The following is an 11,921-nucleotide window of genomic DNA, read 5'->3' on the forward strand; positions in this document are numbered from 1 at the left end:
AGCAAGCCCCAGCAGAAGATGTGCATTCATCTTCATAGTAGTAAGAACTGGCTCATACTGCATGCATTCTTGAAAGAAGTGTGGGACACACATTATGTATTCCAGAAAATTCTGTGCACCATCGTCCCTGAGACCTCAATGTGCCAGGTAAACGTCATAATATTCCCATGTTTTCACCAACGTTCCTTTGTCTTTCTATTTTCTTTTTCGCTTTACTGTCACTATTTTGTTTTTCTTTCCTTTTTTTTTTTTAAAGTTTATTTATTTTTAAAGAGGGGGGGGAGGGGATCCCCAGCAGGCTCCCCACTGCCAGTGCAGGGCCTGATGCAGGGCTCAAACTCAGGAACCATGAGATCATGACCTGAGCCGAAATCAAGAGTCAGATCCTTAACCACCTGAGCCACCCAGGTGCCCCTTATTTTGCTTTTCTTACATTTACATTTTTCTTTACATTTATATTTTGTGAGGGAATCTGAAGTTTATACTACTTGAGAGTTAAGAGAAAGACCGAGAGCCATAAACAACCAAATCAAAGAACGAATAAAGGAGGGAATGTCTTTTAAGTTAGGGCATAACCATGTTCAATACTGACATAATTTTAGGGGGATCTGGTATTTCTTTAGTCTAAACGAGCTTTAATTGGGAGGCTCGGGGATGCACCCTTATTTTTCCTATTGAAATTAGTGATGATTAGTTTTTGACCTATGGAAATTTGCCCTATGAGTGTGCTTTAAGTAATAAAATATCCTCATAAGGCAGGGAAGAGGGCAAAGAGCAAAATAAAAGTACAATTTGCGAGGAGCTGGTACTTGGGACTAAGATTCTGTTTTTTTTAATTGGGGCACTTGGTTAGATAATGTGTGAACCACAAGATTTCCTTCAGTCCCTCCAGAGACCTAGAGAAAAAGCCATTGGTTAGTAGTCTTCCTGGCTTCTTTTCTCTAGGCTAATAAACAGATCTCAGCCTTTGAGATTTTGCATTCTGCTGACACCAAAAAGCAAAAGATAAACCCAATCCAAAAGCTTACCGAGGAAAAGGTCATTTCTCCCTGAGGCCTGGAGCAGCTACAGGTATTCGATGAAGGGCTCTTCCCTCCCTGAGGTGGCCTCAGATTGACCCTAAGGATGGGAAACACTGAAGGGGAAAGAACATGGCCATTGAAGACCATTCCCACTACCTCATCATAACTGCAGACTGGGAGAAGAGATTCCAATGAGATGCACCTCCCCAAAAGGGCTGGTGCACCATTAGAATTCAGAAATCTTTTCAAAAGAATTCTCTTGTGTAGATGTTATGTTGGAATGTGGACAGGGAGACCTCTCCCCGAGATAGGATTCCAGAGAAGGAAGCAACAAGAGGGACCAAGGTAACATGTGGGACACAAGGCAATCAAATATGAGAAAGCTGAAGAAGATGGAGAAAACAGAGAACAAAAGTTGGGGCTGTGGGAAATATGAAGCCATTCATTTTGCCCAGAGGGCCCCCCCATAAACACAGGCACCACACTCTTCAGACACAGGCCATTACTATTCCTTATACTCATACCCATAGTTTCTCTGCTGTAAAAGGAAAGATTCTTCCTGATTTCTTGTGCTGGAGATCACACCCCTCTTCACCTTATCAGGAACTTCATTTCAGTTAATATCGTCTCTCAGACTTTTACCATCAATTTCCCCCTCTACTAGGTCATTCCCCAAAGCTCTATGGACATGCTCATAAATCTCGTATTTCTTTAAGAATCTCAAGTGCACAGAAGTGGAAGGTGGATTAATTACAAACTGTCGTTCTTGACGCACTCTTGTCATGACCTGCTTTTGCTTCTTCAGTCGGACTTTTTAAAATACTGTAATTAAGTGGGGTGCGTGGGTGGCTTAGTTGGTTAAGAGTCTGACTTCGGCTCAGGTCGTGATCTCGTGGTTCATGGGTTCAAGCTCTGCGTCGGGCCCTGGGCTGACAGCTCAGAGCCTGGAGCCTGCTTCAGATTCTGTGTCTCTGTCTCTCTCTGCACCTCCGCAGCTCGTGCTCTGTGTGTGTCTCTCTCTCAAAAATAAATAAACATTAAAAAAAAAACTGTAATAAGTGTCTGCTAACCCACTGCCCAATGGAGAAACTAAAGCCTTAACAATAGCCTACATCAACCATATCATGCTGATGTTCCCATCTCCCTGCCTCCCTCCACCTGAGGAAACCATCATCACCTTAAATCCTAAAATTAGCACTCTGTTATTTTCTTTGTATGTACTTTTAAAATAGGCTTAGAAAGTTTTGGTTGCTTAAAACTTTTACAAAAAAAATGGTAACATGCTATATTATTCTTGTATTCATTTCCGATTGCTTTTGTAACAAAACACGACAAATTTAGGGGCTTAAAATAAAACCAATTAAGTATTAGCTTATATTTCTGAAGACCAGAAGTCCAAAGTGGATTTTAACTGGGCTACAAACTGTCCACAGGGCTTGTGTTCGTTCTGGGGACTCCGGACTCTGGGGGAGAATCTGTTCCCTGCCCTTTCTAGCTTCTAGAGGCTTCCTACTGCCCCTGATGCCTGGCTCTTTACTCCTTCTTCAGAGCCAAGATCTTCAAATGTCTTCGCTCTTTCTCTCTTTCCTGCCCACCCCCAACTTCTGCCTCCCTCTTCAAAAGACCTTCAAGTGATTACATTGGAGCCACCCAGATAATGGAGGATAATCCTCCAATCTTAAGATTCTTACCTTAATCACTTCTGTAAAATCCCTTTTTCCAGGCAAGGTAATCTATTGAGAGGTTTTAGGGAGTAGAACATGGACGTCTTTGCGGGGCACTGTCTTTGCCTGCCATAGTTGTCTTTCATGACTTACTTCGTTCCTTGAAACATTCCTCTTGTCATCTATCACTACAGCTTCCCAGGTTACTCATCCACTCTCCTACAGGTGCGCACCTGATGGGTCCCTGGCTTTGGCTACTGTGAGCAGTGTTCCTATGCACATTCTTGTTCATGTTCCCTGCTGTAGACATGTATAAATGTCACTGGGACAACTGGAATAGAATTTCTGGGTCATGGGTATGTAAATACTCAACTTGCAGTGATTCTGTCAAACTTTTTTTTTTTTTTTTTTCAGCAAGGGCACCAATGTGTACTGTCAAGAGAAAACAGACATAAAATAGCATCTAATTATGGGGTTGCAGTTCCCTGATCATTAATAATAACAAACATTTCCTCAAATGTTTATTGTCCACCTGAATTTCCTCTATGAGATGTCAACTCATGGCTTTTCATCCTTTTTTTTTTTTTTTAACAGATTTCAGTTCTTCATGTTCTCTTAATACTAACATTTTTTTCAGCTGTTTACATTGCATTTGAGTCTCTCTACCCCACTAATAAATTGTGTTTCCATTTTCTTTAAGGTTTTCTTACTGTTCTTTTAATGAAAGTTCTTAAATTTGTACAGATTTACCAGTCATTTATAATCACTGGTTTTTATTTATATTTGTTTGTTCTACTCTAAAGGAAAGGTTTCCTATCCCCATAGTCTAGAAGATTTGTCTATATTTCCTACTAGGAGTGCAAAGTTTTCCTTTTGGCATTTAAGACCTCAATCCATTTGGGGCTGGCTGTCACATATATGGTGTGAGGAAATTCTCTGATCTCATCTTTTCCATCCAGATCCCCTTTTTCACAATCTTCCTTTCCCCACCGTTGTGACATTCCACCCATCACATTAGAAGGCTCCATACAGAGTTTAGGTGCCTGGGTGGCTCAGTCGGTTGAGCATCCAACTTGGGCTCAGGTCATGACCTCGCGATCTGCGAGTTCGAGCCCCACGATGGACTCTGTGCTGACAGCTCGGAGCCTAGAATCTACTTCAGATTCTGTGTCTCCCTCTTTCGCTGCCCCTCCCCTGCTCATGCTCTCTCTCTGTCTCAAAAATAAATGTTAAAATAAAATAAGAAAATAAAATAAAATAAAAATAAAATAAATAGAAGGTTCCATACATGTGCTCGTGTTCTGTCATCTCTATTATACTCTACTGATTAACTTGCTTATCCCTGCACTAATACTACTCTGTCTCAATGATGATAGCTTCAAAATAAATCCGTATTTATTTTATCCTTTAAAATAAATATAGTAGGACATATACCCTATCCTTGCTCTTCTTTATCATGATGATCTAGATACTGGAGCCCTTTATTCTTCTATATACATTTGGGAAACATCATGTCAAGCTCCGTGAAAAACTTGTTGAGACTTTGATGAATGAAGCATGATGTTTGGATTGAATCCATACATCAATTTTGAAGAATTAATATCTTAAGGCTGTTGTCTCCTCCATGAACATAATACAGCTCTCATTTATTCAGTAATAAATCTCTTTTTAAAACTACTTTACTAAGGTATGATTGACATATCAAAGGCTATACATACTTAATGTACACAATTTGATGAGTTTTGAGATAAGTATACATCCATGAAATCATCACAATCTATGCCACAGACATATCCGTTATCTCCAAAAGCTTCCTCCTGCTCTCTTATTTTTATCATCATCATCATCAACGTGTGTGTGTGTGTGTGTGTGTGTGTGCGTGTGTGTGTGTATGCGCGTGCATATGTGTGGTGTAAGGTAAGAACACTTAACATAAGATCTACCTTCTTTGCAAAGTTTTAGGCATATAATTCAGGCCTATAGTTAACTAAAGGAAGAAGCTCTCTAGGACGTACTCATCTTGTATAACTGGAAGTCTCTATCCTTTGGCTAACACTTCCCCATTTCTCCCTTTCCCTAGCCCCTGGCAGCCACCATTCCACTCTCTGTTTCTAGGAGTTTGACTATTTTGGATTCATCATGTAAATGGTATCATGTAGTACTTAGGATCTGTCCTTCTGTATCTGGCTTATTTCACTTAGTATAATGTCCTCCAGCTATCCATGTTGTCACAAATGGCAGAATTTACATCTTTTTAAGGCTGAATAATACTCCATTGTATGTACATTTCACATTTTCTTCATTTATCTGTCAACACTTAGGTTGTTTCCTTACCTTGCCTATTGTGAATAATCCTTCAATGAATGTGGGACTGCAGAGATCTCTTTGAGATCCTAATTTCAATTCCTTTGGATAAATACCCAGAAGGAAGATTGCTGGATGACACAGTTCTATTTTTAATTTTTTGAAGAATCTCCATATAGTTTTCTATAGTGACTGTACCAGTTGACCTTCTCACCAACAGTGCATGAGGGTTTCCTTTTCTCCACACCCTCACCAACATTTGCTATCTTTAGTTTTTTTGCTCATAGGTATGAAGTGATATCTCACTCTGGTTTTGATTTGCATTTCCATGGTGATTAGTGATGTTGAGCACCTTTTCATATGACTGAGGGCCATTTGTATGTCTTCTTTGGAGAAATATCTATTATGTTCCTTTGTCCATTTTTGAAAAGGGTCATTTGTTGTTGTTTTTGCCAATGCGTTGCAGGTGCTTCTTATAAATTTCAAAAATGACCCTTTATCAGATATACAGCTTGAAAATATGTTTTTCCCATTGCATAAGTTGCCTTTTCATTGTGTTGATGGCATCCTTTCTTGTGCAAAAGGTTTTTAATTTGATATAACTCCATTTATCCATTTTTTTTTTACTGCTTTTGGTATCATATCCAAAAAAATCATTGCCAAGGCCACTGCCAAATAGCTATTCCCATATGTTTCTTCTTGGAATTTTACAGTTTCCGGTCCTAGAGTTAAGTCTTTAGTCCATTTTGAGTTGATTTTGTATATGGTCCAATATCATTCTGTGTATAGCCACAAGAACATTTTGTGTATGGTCCAGAATTGAATGAAGGATCCAATTTTATTTTTTACATGTGAATATCCAGTTTTCCCAGCACTTGTTATTGAAGATGCTAACCTTTCCCCATTATGTAGTCTTGGTATCCTTGTCAAAGATCAGCTGACTATATATGATAAATCTCTTAATACAGTTAATCTCTCAATAAAGCTCAGTGATTTTTCTCTGTAAAGGTATTGTACACCTTAGGTTAGAGTGAAAATTAGTTACTGAAAATACCTGAAGTTACTGTAAATGGTATCTTCTTTTTAATTCAGTTTCACATTTGCATCTAGCATGGAAATTTAGCTACCTTGCTAAATGATTCCTATTACTGTCTGACAAATAATCATATTATGGGCAAATAATGATAGATTTGTTGTTCCCTTTATTCTCATTCTCATCATTTCCAATTTCATTTCTTGCCATATCACAAGTTTGAAGACCATTTATGACAACAGACTGCTTAGTGCAGGAAGGTACCACGGCTGCTAAAGTACTGAAAGATTCTGTAAGTGTTTTAGGTTTGCATTCTTCTTACAACCTGCCTTTATATCTGTGCCATGCTTGTTTTGGCAGGTTTTACCATTATCCTAATTCCTCCTTATTGGTACAGAGACAGTGAGCTTAGACACATGTATAGTGATGATTAAGGCAATCAAAAGAACTATGTGGTAAGATAAATGAAAAAATACGTATTAATAATATACAAACAATATAAATTATATGTATTTGTAATACATAACATAAATTATAAATATATTATGTGTTATATAAATTATATATACATGTAGTGTACTATACATTGTATAATATATATTAATTATAAATCATAAATCTAAATTATAAATATATAAATAATATAAATACATATATTTCAAATTTCTACTAGCCCTGTTCTTGTCCCCTACCTAACATGGTAAGAATCACCTCCACTAGGCTCTTGAGGAAGTATATCAAGAGGAAGTATATACACTCCATATAAAAAATGATTACTTAAAAAGCTTGAGTCCTAAAGTTGATATGGGATAATAATCTCCGGCTTTACGAAGATGGACTGGATTAGTCAAAACTCCTTTCAGGTTCTTGCAAAGGGGCAGGTGTCTGGCTACCGGAACTCTGTGTGTAAAAGCGTGAATATCAACATTCACACTATACACAACATGGTTTGTGATAAAAATGACTCCTGATGGGTTAACTGCATACACACGGGGAGAATTATATATACTTCTAATGATGCCCGGTGAAGAGGAATGCTTGGGGATGCCCTGCACACATTAGAGTTCCCCTCCTCTATCCTTCTGAGTAGACAGGATCCAAGGATGGCCACCGTAGTGCTTTAGCAACTACAACATATTCCTGTGCTAAAAAATCTGTTGAACTAAATAAATGGTTTTTCAAACTTGCTCTTTTGAACCCTGGTTGTCTCAAGGGCTATCTCTTAGTCGTGGTGGGTCAATTAAGGAGCCCATCTCAGAGTCTCCCGTTATAGTTATACCCAGAGCATACCCATCGAATTTCCTATTTTTTTTAGTAAGCTATGTAAAGATAATTGAGAGAGAAATGGAAAATTCCACTCTAAAAAGTATTTTAAAGTCATAGGCATAAAACTCCATTTTATGGAAGAAAGTCTAGAATTATGACCACTTGCTAATTGTTAATGTTAATCATTAATGATCATGGCTACATGAAACTTACAACATGCCTTAGAGACCAAAAGATACCTCCCCAACACCTCCAACAAAAGCCCAACAATATGCACCATAAATTTTCCAGATAATCCATCCATCAGAATGTTGTATTAACTCTACAGCAGACGTACCAGTATAGGGTTCAAGTCATTTAAAAAATTTTGAAATGCTATGAGGTGGGAAATCAAAAATGCTGTTTACATGACTGTGCCAGCCAGACTCACTCAGTCCAGTTCATCACCACGATGGTGACTGGTCTTTGCAACGGTGCTGTGGCATGAACATTTGTTACATGCTTAAACAGTATGGATGAGCATTCTACATGGTTTATAATTCTAACATTACCCATAGATTTATGTGGCATAAATTTAACAAAAGAACTCAAATAGGCATTTACTTCCAATGAAGGAAGGCATAGTATGCAACAATTATTAAATAACAACCAATTAAACAATAAAATCTCAGGTCATACCCATGGTACTGGCCAGTACAGACACAGAACACAGAAGAAGCCCCTCTCCCACCTGGCCCCCAGATACATTAGCAGTCAAACATAATCCCAGAGAAAGGGAGATGGGTGATGGGTCGGTAGAGTACCAGTTTCTCCACCCAGAGATACACACACGTGTGCAAAACAGAAATTAAGTTATAAAATAATAAGATTCCCATTAGTTTTACAAATCTGTGTTTGAGAAATGATGGACGTGCCTGATCAAAGCTTGTTGAATGATGGGGTGTCTGGGTGGCCGTCAGTTAAGCGTCAAACTTCGGCTCAGGTCACGATCTCGCAGTTCATGGGTTTGAACCCCGCGTTGGGCTCTGTGCTGACAGCTCAGAGCCTGGAGCCTGAAGCCTGCTTTGGATTCTGTGTGTGTCTCTCTCTCTGCCTCTCCCTCACCCCAAAAATAACTAAACATTAAAAAAAATTTAAGGGGCACCTGGGTGGGTCATTCGGTTAAGCATCTGACTTCGGCTCAGGTCATAATCTCACGGTTCATGAGTTTGAGCCCAGCATCAGGCTCTGTGCTGACAGCTCAGAGCCTGGAGCCTGCTTTGGATTCTGTGTCTCCCTCTTTCTCTGCCTCTTCCCCTGTCACACTCTGTGTCTCTCTCTCTCTCTCTTTCAAAAATAAATAAACAGTAAAAAAAAGTTTTTTTTTTTAATTAAAAGCTTGTTGAATGAATGAATATAGAGTTTAAATCAAGGAATGAACTGGATAACTTTTGAGGATCAGGGACCAGTTTATAAATACTAAAAATACCGACTGAGGTATATCTCTTAAAATCCATGACTATATATATATATATATATATATATATATATATATATATATATATTCAAATAATAAGTTATATCCCAAAGCCATTTTGAAAGAAAAATGTGTTTACTCATTTTAAAATGAGATATTTGTACAGTATTTTGTTAAGTACTGTCTTGCTTACATGCTCTAGAGCAACACTATCCAAAAGAACTTTCTGTGATGATGTAAAGGCTCTAAGTCTGAGCTGTTCAGGAGAGGCACCAGTTAGCCACAGGGGGGCACTGAGTACTTGAAATGGAGCAAATGCCTCTGGGAAACTCAACTGTAACTTTATTTCATTTAAATTAACGTGAATTCAAATAACCCCATGCGGCCAGTGGCCAACTTCCTGGAAGGGCAGCTCTGAAGAATGAATTTTTCATTTATTTCCAAAGGGCTTTCACTTTTCCTTCACAACCTTGCTCAAGGTCACCTCAAAGCCCTGCACTGTGCTTCCATGGAACATTCTGCGTTTCTTCAATTTAGAGCTTCCCCACTGAACAGAAATTATTCCAGTATTGACTTCCCCGGTACACTGTAATCTACATAAAAATAGGACAGCGTTTTATTAATCTTTGTCATCTCAGCATCCAGCGGAGGGACTGACATGTGGCAGGTCCTCATTACACTTTTGTGAAATGAATGAACAGAAAGAAGCTATAAGCAGCTGATTAAACAGGGAAGTTCTAAATGAAAATTTAACGTTTGTGGAAAACTATCCTTTTGCCTGCCATTTATTTTCTGATTCACATGCATAAAAGCCATTTCTGCCTTATTGAAATCCTAGCTAAGCAGGAGAGGTAGTGTTTCTGCTAAAGTAATTTCAAGGGTGTCTGATCAAATAAGCCATATGGCACCCTGGCAATTTACAGCTGCAACTCATCTGCTCACTCACCGTCGAAGATGGCTGCTTATGAAACGTTAGAACAATCGGCTTCGCTGTGCTGCGAACCCGAAGGCCACTTACCGTCACCAACATCGAAGTCCTTGAATGCCAGTTCTGAGCCCGAGTCATCCAGAAGGATTTCGCCATTCAGTGTGAACATCATGGTGTGCTCCGTCATGTCCACCATGCATCCCACAACATCGCCCGCTTGCCAAGAGCGCCCATAGTGTTCGTTGCCCTGGTGCCACCGCTGGGCCTAAGGGACAGAAGAGTCTCTTGTCACAGACAAAGCTGGGAGAACAGCACCCACCCACCACTACTGGTATGACTCACAGCAGCTCCTTCTAGTAACACAGCAGGAGGAAGGGCTCAGTGCCACCCCACGCACCAGCGGGTCACACCCCTAAGCGATGTGGAGGTGCCTGGGAATTCTACGTCCCTTTGATTAACACTGTATGCTATGGAATCTTGAAGAACAACCCAAATGCTATGTCATTACTTTGAGGAACGATGACTTTAAAAATCAAACCCGACACACTTTCTACTTAAAACAAACAAACAAACCTCTGTGTCTTTAGAGGTTATTTTTTCTCGCTAAAATGAATGCTTCTCAGGATTTGGGTTGTTTTTCTCCATTCCCCCAAAATGCAAAGAATTATGAGTAGAGAATAAAGCTGAGAATTTATCACTGAAAATGACATTCTAGTTTTCATCTACTTCAAAATAAAATTCCATTCCTTGGAACCAATGGCATGGATACTTTAACAAAACAGACATCTTGAAGCATTTCAAGATATACTAAAACTTAAAAAGCTCCAAATCAAACCTAAAAATATTCTTAGGATGTTTACTGAAATAATACACCAAAAATTAAATGTGCCAACAATGTTTTGTATACAGAGGCCAAATTTCACATTATAAATACAATTCAAACACATTTTTGATAAATGTGACTTATGAATCTATAAGTACATTCCAATGATTTATGGGATCAAAATTATTTACATCAATTATTTTGTCAGATAAGTCTCATTTTCCCCTCAATCATCGCCTTCATTGCAAACTGATATGTCAGGGGGTATAGTCACCAATGTAAAGTAATGATATGATTATTTTCAAGTATAATACACTCTACTTTTAAAAATTTTATTTCAGAAGGTGTTAGCTTTCAGTAAGTGTTAGATTTTCTATCTGAAATAAAAAACAGGTTCAGGAAATGTGGTGTTTCACAACAAAGTGGGTCTGTTGTCCCCTGGAAGACACATTATTAATTTCTAGCCTAGAAATGCTGTCCCACTCATGCCTACCTCAGTACTCAAATGTCAAATCTCCTCGTGATTGCTTATTTACTCTAACTTTCCTTTTAATTAAAAATAACTTTTCCCCTTCATATGAAAGGAATGTAAATTCATGGAAGAAAATCACAGAATAGAAAAGACTAAAATTTCTATAATTTCATCAATCAAAAAATGACTACCATTCTATTGTGGCTAGGTTCATATACATATTATTTTTTTTATTTTTAAATAATTTATGTACATAAAATAATCTTTAAACATTTATATAATGTGTAAGTAAATAATAAAATAAGCACCTGACCAGCTTCCATCCACCTTAAGAAATATTACTAATAATGCTGAAAATGAAAACTTTTTGTCATTATAAACAACAGTCTCTAGCATTCTTGTGGCTATTAAATGTGTTTACCTATCATTGATAAATTTCTTCTATGGAATTGCTAAGTCAAAGTGTATGCATTTTTAATAGTTTTTTTTTTAATGTTTATTTATTTTGGGGAGAGAGGGAGAGCGAGTGCAAGCAGGGGCAGAGACAGGGAGAGAGAGAATCCCAAGCAGGCTCCAGCCATCAGCACGGAGCCTGATACGGGGCTGGAGCTCATGAACTGTGAGATGACGACCTGAGCTGAAATCTAGAGTCAGAAGCTTATCCCACTGAGCCACCCAGGCGCTCCAAAGTAGCATATGCATTTTAACACTTCTGATAGATAAGGATGATTCATTTTTTGGGTAGCAATGTGTTACTTCTTGAATTTCCCTGTGGGGGAAATGTTTTGAGATTACAAGGACAAAATTTTCTTGGGACCTATTTCTCCTGAGTGGGTGCTCCAGAAAGTCCTGATTTTACTGCCCTACCCAAAGGAATGGCAGCGGAAATCAATCTCTCTCTCTCTCTCTCTCTCTCTCTCTCTCTCTCTCTCACACACACACACACACACACA

General features: G+C 38.5%; 1 protein-coding gene across 4 annotated transcripts in view; it reads right to left on the bottom strand.

Annotated features, from left to right (window-relative positions):
• RYR2 (ryanodine receptor 2) overlaps nt 1-11,921 on the bottom strand; it is a 760,386-nt gene that overhangs the window by 263,411 nt on the left and 485,054 nt on the right. For all 4 annotated transcript variants that reach the window (XM_086679587.1, XM_086679586.1, XM_086679585.1 and 1 more), the window contains one exon: nt 9,764-9,938. In XM_086679587.1, coding sequence (XP_086535713.1) covers nt 9,764-9,938 — 175 coding nt within the window. The remainder of the gene's footprint in view (nt 1-9,763; nt 9,939-11,921) is intronic.

The sequence above is a fragment of the Puma concolor genome, chromosome D2, assembly GCF_028749965.1.
Source record: "Puma concolor isolate L17-30 chromosome D2, mPumCon1.1.hap2, whole genome shotgun sequence".
Lineage (NCBI taxonomy): Eukaryota > Metazoa > Chordata > Mammalia > Carnivora > Felidae > Puma > Puma concolor.